The sequence below is a fragment of the Myxocyprinus asiaticus genome, chromosome 26 (assembly GCF_019703515.2).
Source record: "Myxocyprinus asiaticus isolate MX2 ecotype Aquarium Trade chromosome 26, UBuf_Myxa_2, whole genome shotgun sequence".
In the NCBI taxonomy this organism is placed as follows: Eukaryota; Metazoa; Chordata; class Actinopteri; order Cypriniformes; family Catostomidae; genus Myxocyprinus; species Myxocyprinus asiaticus.
The window spans coordinates 24,229,669-24,248,755 of NC_059369.1; the positions used below are offsets into that span (position 1 = coordinate 24,229,669).

A 19,087-nucleotide genomic window follows, 5' to 3' on the forward strand; every position below is an offset into this window, starting at 1 on the left:
CCTACAGGCAGAAATTTAAATCAACCAAGCCAGTAGTAAGGACTGTAAAGAGATGGACCAATGAAGCAGAGTGGGAACTACAAGCCTGCTTTGACTGCACGGATTGGCGTGTTTTTGTGGCTGCAGCCACAGACCTGGACGAGCTCACAGATACTGTTACATCATATATCAGTTTATGTGAGGATATGTGCATTCCTACTAGGACTTATTTAAAGTTCAACAATGACAAACCGTGGTTTACAGCAGAGCTCAGGCAGCTTCGTCAGGCCAAAGAGGATGCTTACAGGGGTGGGGATAAAGTCTTGTACAATCAGGCCAGGAACACACTGAACAGGGAAATCAGAGTGGCTAAAAAAAGATACTCTGAGAAGCTGAAAAACAAGTTTTCAGCTAAGGACCCTGCATCAGTGTGGAGTGGCATGAAACAACTCACAAATTACAGGACTCCTACCCCCAATCCTGTAGGGAACTGTAAGGCTGGCACCTTGTCTACATCCAAAAGGCACCATTTCCGGTAAAAGTCAAAGAACTCTGTGAGAATCAATGTCATAGAACTCTCCTACAAAAGCTGAAATCTACACCTGAATATCACCACGTGTGATAAATTGCAAATCGCCTTTGCATTGTTTTACAAAGCTGAAATCTTCACCTGAACATCACCACAGTGTGATAAATTGCAAATCACCTTGCTGCCCCCTCTCCTCTCTCCCCCTTCTCCCCTTCAACAGCTCTGGACCAACACAAAGACATAAGATTTATATGTAAAAAATATAACAAATACCATGAAAACAAAGAATGCAACTGTATGTGTTTGATATCATTTAGGAGGTCTCTGTGCGACTGGTATAGTGGTCTCTTTCCCATGTTGATAAAACTAATGGTAACAAAGTTATAAGGTCTTTGCAAAATACTGCATAATTCTGGAGGTCTATGCCCCTCCTTGACCTACAATTTAAATGATCTCCTGTATGTTAACAAGGTTAAACCCCAGGAAGTCAAGAACCCATTCAACCCAAATTCTCATTGTTCAAAGGATAATACCATTTGGTACACAATGTTTATTCTGTCTGGGTATTTAAGGAAAGTTGGCAAGAAGCTCGGGGAATCTGTAGACAGATCTCCCGCACGATCACTGTGTGTAGTTTTCATTGCCAGGTAAATATCCTTACATTCCTTGATCTCTGAATTGTTGATATTGTATGTGATTGGCTAATGATTTTATTCTTTGAATTGGATTTTGAATTATTGTTTTGTTACCTGGTTAATAAATTATGTTTAAAATTATTCTAATTGACCTTGTGTTATTAACTCTAGTAGATTACGTTAAGTCCATAACACCATAAATCTACGCTCAGGTTAGTAACGGACTAAAATACAGCTTCGGTGGAGCAGAGGGGCACACAGACTGATGTTTTAGAGCTCCGACTAACACATTGGCATTAGTCATGTATACTTAGACTGTAGAGGCTAATAATGGGTTTTTCTGTTTAGAAAAACAAGGTGTTGTCAGACCAATCTAAATAGGGGTGAGCCGCAACCTTTGATTATTGTAATATTATCTTAACTATGTGTACGTGGGAAACCATGGCATGATTATACAAAGTTACCATTAGAAGAAGTTAAGTTGGTCAGCTTAGTTCTATGGTAATGGTCATGACCTCTGGTTAGATATAGTCTTACCTTAATTAAGTGTGTTCAGGTCTATGGGGACTAGATAATATATTCTAGAATGAGCAAAGTGGAGTACGGCCGTCTAGGATAATAGTCACTCATCTTTGTCTAATGACCAAGACTGACGAATTTGTGATTATGAGATCGTATACCCGGCCGGTGCGAGACTCAAAGTGTTGTAGGAATATGGATGAACGAGTGTAGAATGTAAAGTAAAGTGTTAAATAGAATAATCAAACATTCACCTAAATTTAATGATTAACAAACATCATTTAAACCTTTTTTCATTACTGGAGTCAGATGAAATAAAGAAGTAATACATATAAGGAAATTTATTTAATTTAATCTTGTAGTGTTGCATAAAAGGAAAAACAATAACATGCAGAAACCCTTCTACCGCGCCATTGGCTGCTGTCCTTGGACCAGTGGGCCGACCTTACAGAACCAACAACTGGCTGACGACCTGAATGTGTTCTACTGTAGATTTGAAAGGCCCAATCTCACACTCCACACCCACTCTGACCTTCACACAAACACCAACACCTCCTGCAACCCCCCTCCTCCCCCCTCCTGCTATTCAACCTGCACTTAAGATCTGTGAAGATGATGTGAGCCACGTGTTTCAGAAACAAATGATGAGGAAGGCTTCAGGCCCAGATGGCATCTCACCAGCGTGTCTTTGATCCTGTGCTAACCAGCTGGCTCCCATCTTCACACAGATCTTCAATAGATCACTGGAGCAGTGTGAAGTCCCATGTTGCTTCAAATGCTCAATCATTATTCCTGTCCCAAAGAAACCAAAAATCACAGGACTTAATGACAACAGACCTGTCGCCCTGACATCTGTGGTCATGAAATCATTTGAGAGACTGGTGTTGGCCCACCTGAAGAACATCACTGGACCCTTTCTAGATCCCCTTCAATTTGCTTATCGAGCAAACAGTCTGTGGATGATGCAGTCAACATAGGATTGCATCATATCCTGCAACATCTGGACAGACTAGGGACATATGCAAGGATCCTTTTTGTGGACTTCATTTCGGCTTTCAACACCATCATCCCAGCTATACTCCAGAGTAAATTACACCAACTCTCTGTTCCCATGTCTATCTGTCAGTGGATTACCAGCTTTCTGATGGACAGGCAACAGCTTGTGAGACAGGGGAAACTCACTTCTAGCACCTGTACAATCAGCACTGGTGCCCCCCAGGGATGTGTGCTCTCCCCACTACTCTTCTCCCTCTACACCAATGACTGTATCGCCAAGGACCCCTCTGTCAAGCTCCTGAAGTTTGCAGACGACACCACTGTCATCGGCCTCATCCGAGATGACAGTGAGTCTGCATACAGAAGAGAGGTTGTACTTCCTTCACCAGCTGAGGAAATTCAACCTGCCACAGGCGCTGCTGATACAGTTTTACTCAGCAGTCATTGAGTCTGTCCTCTGCACTTCAATAACTGTCTGGTTTGGTTCAGCTACGAAATCAGACATCAGAATACTACAAAGGACAGTTCGGACTGCTAAGAGGATTATTGGTTGCCCCCTGCACACCCTTCAAGAACTATACACTTCCAGAGTGAGGAAAAAGGCTGGAAAAATCACTCTGGACCCCACTCACCCTGCCAGCGTGCACCAGAACCGTCAGGCACAGGAACAGTTTTTTCCCTCAGCCTATCCATCTCATGAACAGTTTAACTGCCCCATTGAGCAATAATTATGTGCAATACACAGTTTAGTCTTTCTTATATTTATCCAACACATCCAACCTCTTCTGCCATTTCATTCCTCTAAAAAAAAACAAAAAAAAAACATTTGCACTGTACATAACAGATTTGTATTTGCACTGTACATAACAGATTGTATTAGATTTGCACTAATGTATTGTTTTTGTATTGTTGTACACTGCAAGCTCCTGTCGCCAAGACAAATTCCTTGTATGTGTAAGCATACTTGGCAATAAAACTGATTCTGATTCTTCTGATTCTTCTGATTCTGAATAAAAATATTATCTATTGATTTAAATGTATTTCTTTGTTTGGGTAGGAAAAGGGTTCCCCCATTTGATACATTTCTATCTTCCTCCATTTCACTTTAGATTCTTTGTTCATTCAAATCAATATAGGTTGAATTTGGGCAGCTTTATAACAATTTATTACATTTGGGAATTCTAGTCCTCCGAGCCTTTTTGACAACTTAAGAATTTTAAGACTAATTCTAGGTTTCCTATTATCCTATATATATTTACAAAGTAGTTTATTCCATTGTCTAAAAACACTTTTTGATATATTAACTGGTAAATTTTGAAAAAGGAAAATAAACTTAGGGAGAATATTCATCTTTATAGTCTCTATTAGTTTTGTAATCAGTAGTAGCCTATATTTGTTTGTAATAGTTTTGAATGATATATAAATATTTCAATTCAAATAAATATACAAGCTTTTATATTTTAAATAAATGTAAGCTTTTAAAATTAATAATCCTGTGTGTTCTTGTCGTGGGTCTATATGAATTCACTTACGCACTGATATACCAGCTGTTTTATATATATATATATATATATATACAGTTGTGCTCAAAAGTTTGCATACCCTTGGAGAATTGGTAATATATGTACCATTTTTAAAGAAACACATTTCTTTTATTTCTTATGTGATTCATATTCAACTGTAGGTTATAACAGAATGGCACAATCATAAAACAAAACAAATGAAATGACCCCTGTTCAAAAGTCTGCATACCCTTAGTTCTTAATACTGTGTATTGCCCCCTTTAGCATCAATGACAGCGTGCAGTCTTTTGTAATAGTTGTCTATGAGGCCCCAAATTCTTACAGGTGGTATAGCTGCCCATTAGTCTTGGCAAAATGCCTCCAGGTCATGCAAAGTCTTTGGTCGCATGAACCGCACGTTTGAGATCTCCCCAGAGTGGCTCGATGATATTAAGGTCAGGAGACTTCGATGGCCACTCCAGAACCTTCAACTTTTACTGCTGTAACCACTGGAGGGTCAACTTGGCCTTGTGCTTAGGGTCACTGTCGTGCTGGAAAGTCCAAGAGCGTCCCATGTGCAGCTTTCATGCAGAAGAATGTAAATTGTCTGCCAGTATTTTCTGATATCATGCTGCATTCATCTTGCCATCAATTTGCACAAGATTCCCTGTGCCTTTAGAGCTCACACACCCCCAAAACTTCAGTAAGCCACCACCATGCTTCACAGTGGGGATGGTATTCTTTTCACTATAGGCCTTGTTGATCCCTCTGCAAAAATATAACTTATGGTTGTGACCATAAAGCTCTATTTTGGTCTCGTCACTCCAAATTACAATGTGCCAGAAGCTGTGAGGCGTGTCAAGGTGTTGTCGGGCATATTGTAACCGGGCTTTTTTGTGGCATTGGTGCAATAAAGGCTTCTTTCTGGCAACTCGACCATGCAGCTAATTTTTGTTCAAGTATCGTCGTATTGTGCTCCTTGAAACAACCACACCATCTTTTTCCAGAGCAGCCTATATTTCTCCTGAGGTTACCTGTGGGTTTTTCTTTGTATCCCGTACAATTCTTCTGGCAGTTGTGGCTGAAATCTTTCTTGGTCTACCTGACCTTGGCTTGGTATCAAGAGATCCCTGAATTTTCCACTTCTTAATAAGTGATTGAACAGTACTGACTGGCATTTTCAAGGCTTTGGATATCTTTTTATATCCTTTTCCATCTTTATAAAGTTCCATTACCTTGTTACACAGGTCTTTTGACAGTTCTTTTCTGCTCCCCATGGCTCAGTATCTAGCCTGCTCAATGCATCCACGTGAGAGCTAACAAACTCATTGACTGTTTATACACAGACACTAATTGCAATTTAAAAAGTCACAGGTGTGGGAAATTAACCTTTAATTGCCATTTAAACCTGTGTGTGTCACCTTGTGTGTCTGTAACAAGGCCAAACATTCAAGGGTATGTAAACTTTTGATCAGGGCCATTTGGGTGATTTCTGTTATCATTATTATTTAAAAAGGAGCCAAACAACTATGTGATAATAAATGGCTTCATATGATCACTAACCTTAAATAAAAGATAAAATAAAATAAAAAAATGTTTTGCATGATATTTTCAAAATCTCAATTTCTCACAATTTCTGCCAGGGTATGTAAACTTTTGAGCACAACTGTATATATATATATATATATATATATATATATATATATATATATATATATATATATATATATACAGGGTTGGGAGGGTTACTTTTGAAATGTATTCCACTACAGATTACAGAATACATTAAATAAAATGTAATTTGTAATGTATTCCATTAGATTACTCAAGGTCAGTAATGTATTCTAAATACTTTGGATTACTTCTTCAGCACTGGTAGATTTTTTCACTTGTTTTGACTATAAAAACTCTGCCAGTACAGTAAGACAAAATAAACATGTTAAAAATACATTCTCTGAAAAACCTAAATATTAATATTAATTATAAAGTCAAGTTTTAAAATGCGACACCGTTATTTGTTGAGCTGCGTCTATTTATTTTTTTCAGCGCAATAATGCGTTCGGTCTGAATGGCCCCTTAGTTTGTGACAGTTGGTTCCTGTCCATATCAAGGGATCTAGGTTTCCATGTGCTAACAAAGCAGTTCAACACGGTCGGGTAATGAGTGGAAAAGAAGTGAACAAAATGAGAAAAAATATAAAATGTTTGGCAAAGTGTTTTTAAACACAATGAGCAGCCAAATTCTTGACAGCGCACATGTTGTTTTCATATTCCAACCTAAAAGCAGATTCTGAAAGATTCAAAAAGACTTTCCACCTCGGGAAATGAGATATGAATTACAACCCCTGGCAAAAATTATGGAATCACCACACTTAGAAGATGTTCACCCAGCTTTTTTTTTTACTTCGTAGCAAATAAAAAATCACAGATATGACACAAAACAATTTCTGTCTAATAGCTAAACATTCTGGCTTCATGAAACATCTCTCAAACAAATTAAATTACATTATTTTAATTAATGGCATATTTATTTCCAGATCAAGTAGAGAAAATAATTATGGAATCACCTTGTAATTTGCATTTCTAACAATAGAGTTGTCAATTGAAACAATGGAAAGGATTATAAGACACCTTCAAAAAGAAGAATCCAACACGGTGTGGCAAAAGAAGCTGGTTGTTCCCAGTCAGCTGTGTCTAAAACTTGATGCAATTATAAACAAAATGGGAAGGTTATAAAAGGAAAACAATCAGATTTCCCAGTCATTTATGATATGGGGTTGAATGTCAGGTAAAGGACCAGGGGAGATGGCAATCATTACCTCAACAGTCAATGCACAGGTGTTCATTGACATTTTGGACACTTTTCTCATTCCATTGATAGAAAATAGGTTTGGTGATGAAGTAATTTTTCAGGATGATAATGCATCTTGCCACAGAGCAAAGAGTGTTGAAGTTTTCTTCAGGAAAGGCTTATCAACTCAATGACATGGCCAGCAAACAATCTGTATCTCAATCCGATTGAAAATTTATGGTGGAAATTGAAAAAAATTGGTCCATGACAAGGCTCCATCCTGCAAAGCTGATCTGCCAACTGCTAATCGAGAAAGTTGGAACCAGCTTGATGGAGAATATTGTTTTTGCCTCAAAGAATTCAGGCCATCATAAAAGCCAGAGGAGGAGCAACATCGTACTAAATGTGATTTTTTTTTTTTTTTTCTCTACTTGATCTGGAAAAAAATATGCCATTATTTTAATTAATGTAATTTAATTTGTTTGAGGGATGGTTGGTTGGGAAGGTTGATAGTAAACACGAGAAAATTAAAATGCAATGCCTTATTGATGTATAATTATACAGGGATTGAGTATCAGTGTCAAAGCATTTCCTTCTCGTTGGGCCAGGTGTTAAGCTGTATAGTGAATAAGGACTTTTTTTATTTTCTTACCTAAAGCTATCGTATCCTTTCAGAGGACATGGAATAGATCACTTGACTTGTATGGATTGCTTTTATGCTACCTTTATGTGTTTTTGCATCTTGAAAGTTTTAGAGACAACTGACTTGCATTGTATAGAAGGAAAAAAAAAAACACATCATACATTCTTTAAAATATCTTCTTTCAGTTCCACAGAAGAGTTTGGAATGGCTTGAGGGTGAGGAAATGATGAGAATGTGGCGCTTGGGGGGTGGCGTGGTCATGTGTCGGTCTGCTGGAGAGGGAGAGCAGTAAGGATCGTCACCTGGGTTATGATTACTCTAACACCTGTCTCTAATTATAGTGATGGCGGAGGGAGACCTGAAATGGCCCACCAGAGTGTAAGAGCAGGGAGAGAGTACCAGGGACGAGCTGGGAGAAAGACCGGCAGCACAAAGATCCCTGTTTTGAGCTGGCTATAAGCCGTGCCATTCACATTAAAATAAAGATTGACCTTAACTGTTCGCTGTCTGCTGACTGCTCCATTGCCCACGAACCTAGAACTTCTACAGAGAGTTTTATCATTTTTGGTTGAACTGTTCATTTCATTTCAAATGCTTTTAACCATTTATGTTTTTCTTTGATTTCTGTTTTATTTGGATGATTGTTCTGATCTTCAGCACTCCTATCTCCAACCTCTGAGATGTAGGCATGTATTTTAGAGAAAGGAACGCCTCACCAACAATATCCTACACAGAAAATGTAATGGTAGTTCCACTTTTTTATTTGGTAATTTCTAACGTGTTTAACTGGTATGAATCTTACATTCTTTGATACTTGCAGATCCTATCTTATCTCCAGGGGATATTACATTTTCAAACTGTTCAGGGTTGCCCAGGCCTCTCCCAAAAATTCCATGTCTTGAGTATTTATCAAAATCCCTAACCTACAAGAAACCAGTTAGAAACCATCTAGGCTTCTACATATTATCATCTTTTCAACAAAGCCCACCAAAGATTAATCAAAGACAAATGAGTGGTTTTCCTCATCGCATTGCAAAACCTGTTACTAACCTCAAATCTAACAGTAACTCTGGATACCTCCTCCTCAGCCAGAGTGCAAGAGAACTGATCTCCAAACACAGGACTACAGCTCTTCTTCACTAGGCGTGTCTGCTACTCATGCAACACACACTAGTGAACTCTGCTCCTTATCCTCTCTCTCTGCCCAGAGCAGTCATACCCAGACGAAGGGGTCCACACTGTTACTGAAGTCTCGCAATGTCAGATCCTGGGCATCCAGAACAGTCACCACCAGTCTGGACTGCAGCTGATCATAGAACAGCGGAAAAATGCAGAGATCATTGGATGTGCCCTTCTTCTGGATCAGGTACGCTTGCCAGGTCTTGACTGCTGCCCAGGTTCGAGTAGGAGGAGCAAGGAGACAGGTGGCTTAAATGGTCCAGTTCCTCATAATGGACCATCTGATGGGGTGTATGTCTGCTCTTAATTTGTATTATTGTAATGCAGTCTTTCCAGATTTTGTTAGTCTTATGTACCCCCACAGCCCCATCAGTCTTGAGTACATCTTCATCGGCATGATACCTAAAATGTGTTCCTTTTCATTCTTAAGCTATCTTACAATGTGAAACAATTCAATACTGAACACATAGATTTAAAAACAAATATCTTAGCTCTGTTGGTCTATTCAATGCAAGTAAATAGTGGCCAGAACTTTGAAGCTCCAAAAAGCACATAAAGGTAGCGTAAAAGTAATCCAGAATACTCCAGTGGTTAAATCCATGTCTTCAGAAGCTATATGATAGGTTAGGGTGAGCGAAAGATAAATATTTAAGTCCTTTTTTTACTATAAATTCTCCTCCCTGCTCAGTGGGTGGCGATATGAACGAAGAATGCAATTTGCCAATAACAAAGAAGAAGAATGTGTGAATAAATGATGAATGAGAATTTTAATTTTCGGGTGAACTATTCCTTTAAAGTGACTTATAAAGGTGCACTCAGTAACTTTTGTGTTTGCAGAATTTTGGACTTACATTGACACCTAGAGGCTTGGATGTAGCATCATTCAAAATCAATAGTTTTCACTTTCAGGTACCATTGTAGAAATGTACTATTTCTAGTCAGCCATGATTACTTTAATCCATGAGTAAAAGTATCAAATTTCAAATGTAGGTTACTGAGATTAAGCGAGTAGTATTCAGCTGGTCATGTGATCCTAACATGGCAGCCCCCTTGAGGGCACCATCTCCATGTAGAATAAAACAGCTTTTATAAGGTTACTGATTTGACTGAAGTTTTCATCTCTTGTGAGTGGCTATGATTTTATACAAATATTTCAAAATTGCAATTAATTTATTCAGGAGTAAAAAATAAATTTTGTGCACCTTTAAAAGTAGACTGCATTCACTTCTCAGTCTCTTGTTAGGTGTTTAGAAATACAGCCAAAGCAAATTATCTGCAAAATGGGCTTTTCATTTATTTTGTTTGATCTAGATCACAGCAAGCAGAATCTTGGGAAGCAAAAGTACACAGTGGATGCATTCCTGGCTAATATAATGATGGTTTATTCAAATGTATCTCACCTTCGCTTCTCGTGTTTGTGTAGCATACTGAAAACCCCCACTCTTAGCTGAAAGGCCATCTGCTTACAAGATATTCACCTGAATTAAATGTTGACACAAATTTCACATAAACCACATGACATGAGCTTTGCAGCATGTGTTCTAAGCTGTCTTGTCATCCATGTGTCATTAAATGAAATATAGTTACAATAAACAATATTGTTCTTCATATAAATTAATAGCAATAGTATATCTTCAGTAATATTAAAGGTTAGATATAACAACATCCAGATATTTGTTTGCATGAAAACTTATCAGTTCTTTGTGAACCAAGAAGATGTGTACAGTAGTGGTAAATTTTCCATATTAGAAGACAGAAGGCTACAAGCAAATGAGTAACAGATATACCCCAAATAAAATATTGAATTTTCTCTGAGAATGGCAGAATTTCTCCCAAGGACATGTCCAAAGTGGTAAAGAAAATCATGCCTCTCTGCTATGTACAGCCCTAGAAAAATGACACAATGTTATTTCTATTGGATTCTACAGGTATGTTCATATAAACCATGGCAGGACAGTACACTAACAGTTTTAGTTGATCCTGTAACGTATGTAATTCAACCCTTGATATGATGTGTCTGTCTATTTTAGGCACAGATAAATTTGTTTCTATGTACAATTAAATAGATTTTCAGAATATTATTAGTAAAAGACAAAAGCCCCACCGTAAGCTTTAATTTTTCTCGAGTTCCATCGTTGTGGATAAACTACAACCTCAGTGAATCAATATTCAACCACACTGTCATAAGACAGTCATCACCTGACAGCTGATCAGCAAACACAAAACCAGTCTGATCACTTCATTCAGTGCCCTCCATGATTCTTTAGCTGAACAAGATGGATAAAGTGTGTTTCATTGGCAAGTGTAGAACTGCTTCTCTTCTCCTTTCTTTGCTTTACCACTCAAATGTGCAAATACAAAGGCCAATTTATCACTGCCTTGTATCCAAATTGCAAGAGCTTGCATGATTAGATAATTGCTCATGGAACACTAAGACTTTCAGTGTTGAAGACTGGAGAGCCTCCATTCTCCTCTTAAAGAATAACATTCATACCAGAGAAATGTGGTACCTGAAGTCTTTGCCCTTTTTCCAGGTTTCCATTTATATTTGTAGTGCAATTTTCCTCTTTGTCTTAATGGCCAAGCACAGAGTATAGGCCTTCCTTTTGAAACTTTTTACAGGTCAGGGCATGAATAAAACGTCCTCTTTGTAATATTCTGAAGCAATGGACATGTAACAGACATTACTGGAGATGGTTCTCTGGCTATATTCTGCACTATGCACTGAGATATAGCTAAATAAAAAGACAAGCATTGAACTAGGTTTATTTGCTTGAAATCTACATGTTTGCCTAAAAACAATGTAGCCTACTTATTTGTAAGAAAAATATAGGGTATACTATCCTGCCAACACACTACAATAAAAGTGAATCAGAATATAAAAAATACATTTGAAGTTATCCATCTTTTTCTCACACAAACAAGTTTTATAATATAATTAAAAATCTGACAACAAAAAACACACAAAAGGAAAACACATGTAATGCCAATGGAATCTTTAATATCGAAAGCTTTTCTACAACATGTTTTATATATTACACAACTAAGAAGTGAATCTTAAATAGGCAGCGTGATTGTGTGGAAAGTGTCATATAAACAGAGGAAAACTCTATTTGTGAATAACATTAAGAATCATGTCTATTTTGTTCAGCAAAATAAAAGTGGATTTTTTCAGACAAGATTTTAATGTGACTAAAGACACAATAACTCTCATATGATCCACTCTGATCGCTGTCACACTGAAATAATTTATTTCCCAAAATATCAAAGGAATATTAAGCAAGGAAGAAAACAACTGATCTAAAAAGATGTAGCATTCAACATGTAAATATTTAAATATATAAATAAATAAATAAATAAATAGCAAAAGGAACACTAAAGCTTCTATAATGCACATTTAAAAAACTATCTGCAGCATCACCAGGGCAATTGTTCACCAGTATAATGGAGAAAAGAGCCATGATCCGTTTCAGTCAAACCACCGATCACAGACAACACAGAAGAAATGCTCTCCTCTGTGCTCAATGGTGCCTGTATGCAAAGTAATACTCAAGCCAATCATTAATTGTGCAGCTGCAGTAATACTTTTGTTACAATTTGGTAAGGCACAATAGCAAACACAGTTATGAAGGACCAATAGCAGAACAAGGCTCACCTCTTTTCCACCCATATCAGTGCATACCCAGCCTGGATGCAGAGCCAGACACAGGATCCCATCTGCCTTTAGGTCTACTGCCAAGCATCTGGTGACCATGTTTAATGCACTCTGTTACAACACGAATGCAACTCAGTATCTAAACCGATAAGTTCAGCATGTGCTAACAAAAGAATCAAATGTTCCTTTTTTAGAGTGTTTGCCAGCTCAACAAATTGGGCTAGACACACTAACCTTTGATGTTCTGTAGGGATACCATTTGAAAGTGTTGGCTCGATCACCCCAGTACAGTTCCACTGAACCCAGCAGGGACGACATGTTGATGACTGCTGCTCTGTGGATGCCCATGCCTGATCCTTTTGCGGCTGCTCGCTTCAGCAGTGGAAACATGGCCTGCATGACATTGAACCAATAAGTTGTCAAAGAGAGATGCTAAGAAAGTTTATTTGTGTGACATGATGTGCAATAATTACATTGTAAGTGAAAGGCTAAATTGAAGCATAAAAATATTATTCATATGGCCTTCTACTGCATGCATTTAGATTGTGTATTTGTGTCCAGATCATTGAACTGAGAACTGAAACCTTGGTGATCATCAATGGGGCAACAGAGTTGGTATGGAAGTTTTCCAACATTTTCTCTGCAGTGACTGTCTCAAAGTCAGCTATGATGTTAATGCCAGCGTTGTTGATGAGACAGTTCAGACCCTCCTCTTGAACGAGCTGTTCCACCTCAGATGCGGCTCTGTCTATACTCTCCTGACTGATAACATCTAGTGACAGAAAAGACCATGATTAACACTTCAGAGTGAGGTAAACTTTAATTTTAAATAAAAGCTTCCTCTAGACAAGAAAGTGCTTCTAATGTACTTACCAAGTTTAATAATATGTATGATCTGATGCTCTGCTGCAAGCCTTTGCAGTTCCTATAAAGCAAAAAGGTATTTCTCAAGCAAATCAAATGGTAGGCTATATGACGGGTTTTCAAAAGGGGATCCGTGTCCCCTAAGGGGTCCATGGCATTACTGAATGGGTACCTCCAATTATTGTTCGATCTTCAACTAATTTTTGTTAGTTGCATGTTAAATAACGAATATTATGTTAACTTCAACCACCAGGGCCGGATTAACCATATGGGCAATTGGGCATGTGCCCAGGGGCACCATGTCCAGGGGGGTACCACACAAGTGCATTTCTTAAATTGCCTTAGGTCCTTTTTATTTCAGTGGTTATTAAAGGTTTCCAGGATCATTATAAATTATAGTCCGGTGTTCCGGACCGCTACCGTAGCGACAGCGCTGTCACGTGGTACCAATCATAGTCCTTTATTATTACTGGATGAGGATTTAAAAAATGCTTTTATAGATACTGCTGAGGCAACTCTTTGCAATCTTCAGTTTTTATTAGAAGTGACTATCGAGTGTAAAAATGTCTCCAATGACATATAAAACTTTCCGAGATTTAAATGTGGGCGGATGGAGGATTCGGTTTTCTGAGCCATCAAGCGCCCCCCCTGGAAGAAAACTTTGGCTCTCATGGAACACAGTCAGTGGCTGACAAATTCGGTCTGTTCTACACAGAAAACTATAGTGTTAATTTATAAAATATGGAATATATCACATGAGTCATATGGCGTTTGGAATGAAGGTGAGTAAACAATGTCAGAATTTGTGGTGAGCAATCCCTGTTCATATTTTATTGCATACTTTATTATTTCCACAAAAAGATGATTATACTGTTATTGGATTTTATTTGTAACTATTAGTACTTTATTTGTAACTCCAATAGCATTCAGGCTGCACACTACCAGTGCGTTCTTATGATCATTAGAAAGGCTTTGCAATTTAAGCTTTATAAAGTATGAAAATAAATACATTAATATATAAACGAAAATAATGTTATTATATTCCAGGCTTGACATGCAACACTTAGTTTTATACAAATATGTAACAGGGGTTCTTCTTCAATTTCTTTGTTAATCAAGGGGTCCATGGCCTGAAAAAAGGTCGAAAACCCTTGGTGTATGAAAAGAAGTTTGCCATCCATACACAGTGGACAGTATTGTACTCAGTAAGCTTATTACTGTATGTGCACCTGGTATAGGCCTGCTGCAAACAAGATCTACAGGTGCATCTTAATAAATTAGAATGTCGTGGAAAAGTTCATTTATTTCAGTAATTCAACTCAAATTGTGAAACTCGTGTATTAAATAACTTCAGTGCACACAGACTGAAGTAGTTTAAGTCTTTGGTTCTTTTAATTGTGATGATTTTGGCTCACATTTAACAAAAACCCACCAATTCACTATCTCAACAAATTAGAATACATCATAAGACCAATAAAAAAAAAACATTTTTAGTGAATTGTTGGCCTTCTGGAAAGTATGTTAATTTACTGTATATGTACTCAATACTTGGTAGGGGCTCCTTTTTGCTTTAATTACTGCCTCAATTCGGCGTGGCATGGAGATGATCAGTTTGTGGCACTGCTGAGGTGGTATGGAAGCCCAGGTTTCTTTGACAGTGGCCTTCAGCTCATCTGCATTTTTTGGTCTCTTGTTTCTCATTTTCCTCTTGACAATACCCCATAGATTCTCTATGGGGTTCAGGTCTGGTGAGTTTGCTGGCCAGTCAAGCACACCAACACCATGGTCATTTAACCAACTTTTGGTGCTTTTGGCAGTGTGGGAAGGTGCCAAATCCTGCTGGAAAATGAAATCAGCATCTTTAAAAAGCTGGTCAGCAGAAGGAGGCATGAAGTGCTCCGAAATTCCTTGGTAAACATGTGCAGTGACTTTGGTTTTCAAAAAACACAATGGACCAACACCAGCAGATGACATTGCACCCCAAATCATCACAGACTGTGGAAACTTAACACTGGACTTCAAGCAACTTGGGCTATGAGCTTCTCCACCCTTCCTCCAGACTCTAGGACCTTGGTTTCCAAATTAAATACAAAACTTGCTCTCATCTGAAAAGAGGACTTTGGACCACTGGGTAACAGTCCAGTTCTTCTCCTTAGCCCAGGTAAGACGCCTCTGACATTGTCTGTGGTTCAGGAGTGCCTTAACAAGAGGAATACGGCAACTGTAGCCAAATTCCTTGACACGTCTGTGTGTGGTGGCTCTTGATGCCTTGACCCCAGCCTCAGTCCATTCCTTGTGAAGTTCACCCAAATTCTTGAATCGATTTTGCTTGACAATCCTCATAAGGCTGTGGTTCTCTCGGTTGGTTGTGCATCTTTTTCTTCCATACTTTTTCCTTCCACTCAACTTTCTGTTAACATGCTTGGATACAGCACTCTGTGAACAGCCAGCTTCTTTGGCAATGAATGTTTGTGGCTTACCCTCCTTGTGAAGGGTGTCAATGATTGTCTTCTGGACAACTGTCAGATCAGCAGTCTTCCCCATGATTGTGTAGCCTAGTGAACCAAACTGAGAGACCATTTTGAAGGCTCAGGAAACCTTTGCAGGTGTTTTGAGTTGATTAGCTGATTGGCATGTCACCATATTCTAATTTGTTGACTTGAAGTCCAGTGTTAAGTTTCCACAGTCTGTGATGATTTGGGGTGCAATGTCATCTGCTGGTGTTGGTCCATTATGTTTTTTGAAAACCAGTCACTGCACCCATTTACCAAGAAATTTTGGAGCACTTCATGCTTCCTTCTGCTGACCAGCTTTTTAAAGATGCTGATTTCATTTTCCAGCAGGATTTGGCACCTGCCCACACTGCCAAAAGCACCAAAAGTTGGTTAAATGACCATGGTGTTGGTGTGCTTGACTGGCCAGCAAACTCACCAGACCTGAACCCCATAGAGAATCTATGGGGTATTGTCAAGAGGAAAATGAGAAACAAGAGACCAAAAAATGCAGATGAGCTGAAGGCCACTGTCAAAGAAACCTGGGCTTCCATACCACCTCAGCAGTGCCACAAACTGATCACCTCCATGCCACGCCGAATTGAGGCAGTAATTAAATCAAAAGGAGCCCCTACCAAGTATTGAGTACATATACAGTAAATGAACATACTTTCCAGAAGGCCAACAATTCACTAAATTTTTTTTATTTTTATTGGTCTTATGATGTATTCTAATTTTTTGAGAGAGTGAATTGGTGGGTTTTTGTTAAAAGTGAGCCAAAATCATCACAATTAAAAGAACCAAAGACTTAAACTACTTCAGTCTGTGTGCATTGAATTTATTTAATACACGAGTTTCACAATTTGAGTTGAATTACTGAAATAAATGAACTTTTTCCATGACATTCTAATTTATTGAGATGCACCTGTATACTATTGGTCTATAATATTTGAATAGCACACTTAAGTCTTTTCCCGCTTTACTTCTACATTGTCTGGTCAGAGCATTACCTTGGCTCCTTCTGGATTCCGAGCAGTAGCGATTATCTTCCCGGGAGAAAAGCCTCCAGTTGCCAGACTCTTAACTATTTGCAGACCGAGACCTCGGCTAGCACCGGTAACCATTAGATTTGGGCAGTTTTTAAATGCATGAGTCATTTTGTGATTACTCGAGATAGCGAGATTAGTTTTGTATTCTGGATGGGGTAACACAAGTTAAATGACAGACTGATGACAGTATGTCTTTCACAAGAGCCACGTGATCCGAGAATCGGCTGCCTATTGCGTCAAATGATGCTCAAATGAGAAACTCCCCTGTGGATGCGCTTCATTTCTTTGCATTAAAGGGATAGTTCACCCAAAATGAAAATTCTCTTATCATTTACTCACCCTCATGCCATCCATTTTTTCTGCTGAACACAAATTAAGATTTTTAGAAAAATATCCCATCTCTTTTGGTCCATTCAATGCAACTGAATGGTGAGCAATTTTTGAAGCTCCAAAAAGTACATAAAGGCAGCATAAAAGCAATCAATAAGACTGTAGTGGTTAACTCTTACAGTTGGGGAGTAACGGAATACATGTAACGGGATTACATATTTAAAATACAAAATATTAGTAACTGTATTCCACTACAGTTACAATTTAAATAATTGGTAATCAGAATACAGTTACAATCAAAAAGTATTTTCATTACTGAAGAAATTACTTTGCATTTTATTGTCATTTGTTTCATTTAATATTGTGTCTATTCAGTTGGAAAACATTTATACATATAAATGATGCGATCCAACGTGCATTTGAACAGCGGTGACACACTATCTTATGATGTGTCACATTCATACGAGCAGACAGAGAAGTAAGTCTGAAGTATGATTGGAGCAGCAGAAATAAAAATAAACATTGTGTAAATTGTCATGTGAATATTTAGCTTTATGCTAAGCAAAAATGCTATTTCTAGCCATTTTACATAACCAGTTACCAGACACTTTCATAGATTTTTAACAAGAAAATCCACATTAGAACATTAATTCTTTATTCTCTAGTAAGACCTTTGATATTTGGGCAAAAATCGTATTCTTGATCAGAATTTTTGTATTGTTTTTCTGTAACAATACCTAAAAATCCTTAATTTTACAAATTTGTTTAATCTTGTTTTAGAAGCAACACTGGATAAGATATTTACAATTTTTTCAGAGAAGGCAGATTTTTTAAAGTCAAAACTGATCAGTCAAAATCTACCAGTGCTGAAGAAGTAATCCAAAGTATTTAGAATACGTTACTGACCTTTTGTAACGTATTTCATTAGATTACTCATTACATTTTACAGCATGTATTCTGTAATCTGTAGTGGAATACATTTTAAAAGTAACCCTCCCAACCCTGTTAACTCTATATCTTCAGAAGTAATATGATAGGTGTGAGTGAGAAACAGATCAATATTTCAGTCCTCCCTGCCCAGTATGTGGCGAATGTGAATTGCCAAAAACAAAAGAAGAATGTGGAAGTGAAGCGGACATTTGAAGTAAAAAAAATACTGATCTGTTTCTCACCCACATCTATCGTATCACTTCTGAAGACATGGATTTAATCACTGGAGCCCTATGGATTACTTATACAATCTACAGTTATTGTCCCTACTGTATAACCACAATAAATAAAAATGATTCTCTTTTTAACAGTGTAAAAAGCTTTCAGAATGTTTGTCATTTTGTTTAAATTCTTTCAAGACATTAGTTGTTTAAACCAAAGTCTTTCTAGCAAGTCAGTCCACTGTCGGCCATCTTTGGAATGCTCTCGGGAGGCTATTTCCAGTCATGCCAGTGCAGCTCCTCTCTACTTGAATGGGAGAACACCGAAATCTCAAAAACTGCTCACCAAGCTTAAATTGAAATGACATTTAAAATCAGCAGTAAAATCTGACAACACTGGTATCATAAAGTGTGCTTTACCTCATATTACACTAAAAAGCGCAATTTTCCCAGCTTGTATAGCTAATGCACATTCTCAAGTTGATTGACAGGCGATGTCTGTATCTAAAAGGTGATTGGCTCTTTTAACTGTAAGGCTGGACTTCCTTTCTTCATCCATTGACCGTTGGCCGCAAGAGCTCCTTGGTTGGCCGTTCCAATTTCTCCCATTAATTTTAGAAGAAGTGGCCCATCTCTCATAAATAAATAGTATCTGCAAGTTACCAGATTTAATGTAGTGGTTTAATTTTTTTAAGGGATTCTGTAGTAAGATCATATGATCCATATAAATGTTTAAATGTTTTGCACACAAGCTTCACAAAAGGATCACAAACG

The 19,087-nt window shown here is 37.9% G+C and overlaps 1 protein-coding gene and 1 pseudogene across 2 annotated transcripts; both read right to left on the reverse strand.

Moving 5' to 3' along the window:
- Window positions 1-8,190: 8,190 nt before the first annotated feature.
- Window positions 8,191-9,053, reverse strand: LOC127417084 (synaptotagmin-1-like; annotated as a pseudogene).
- A 2,709-nt stretch (window positions 9,054-11,762) lies between these two features.
- si:dkey-12e7.4 (uncharacterized protein LOC558132 homolog) lies at window positions 11,763-17,035 on the reverse strand. 2 transcript variants are annotated; one of them, XM_051656680.1, is made up of 6 exons: window positions 16,794-17,035; window positions 13,301-13,352; window positions 13,012-13,199; window positions 12,662-12,820; window positions 12,428-12,538; window positions 11,763-12,303 (listed from the first exon to the last, which is right to left on the reverse strand). In XM_051656680.1, exons 1-6 carry the CDS (start codon window positions 16,938-16,940, stop codon window positions 12,190-12,192), a joined length of 771 nt encoding a protein of 256 aa, XP_051512640.1. In that variant the 5' UTR covers window positions 16,941-17,035; the 3' UTR covers window positions 11,763-12,189. The 2 variants fall into 2 exon arrangements, with proteins under 2 accessions (XP_051512640.1, XP_051512642.1); XM_051656682.1 differs by having other exon boundaries at window positions 12,273-12,303; window positions 12,428-12,515.
- Between the last annotated feature and the right edge of the window lie 2,052 nt (window positions 17,036-19,087).

Bases quoted from the DNA above. Each gene is read 5' to 3' on its own strand.
- si:dkey-12e7.4 (XM_051656680.1), bottom strand. From the start codon at position 16,940: ATGACTCATGCATTTAAAAACTGCCCAAATCTAATGGTTACCGGTGCT. The intron at 12,821-13,011 runs GTTTCAGTTCTC...AATGTCATGCAG, and splicing joins CCCCATTGATGATCACCAAG to GCCATGTTTCCACTGCTGAA. The intron at 12,304-12,427 runs GTGAGCCTTGTT...CTTTGCATACAG, and splicing joins CTGATATGGGTGGAAAAGAG to GCACCATTGAGCACAGAGGA.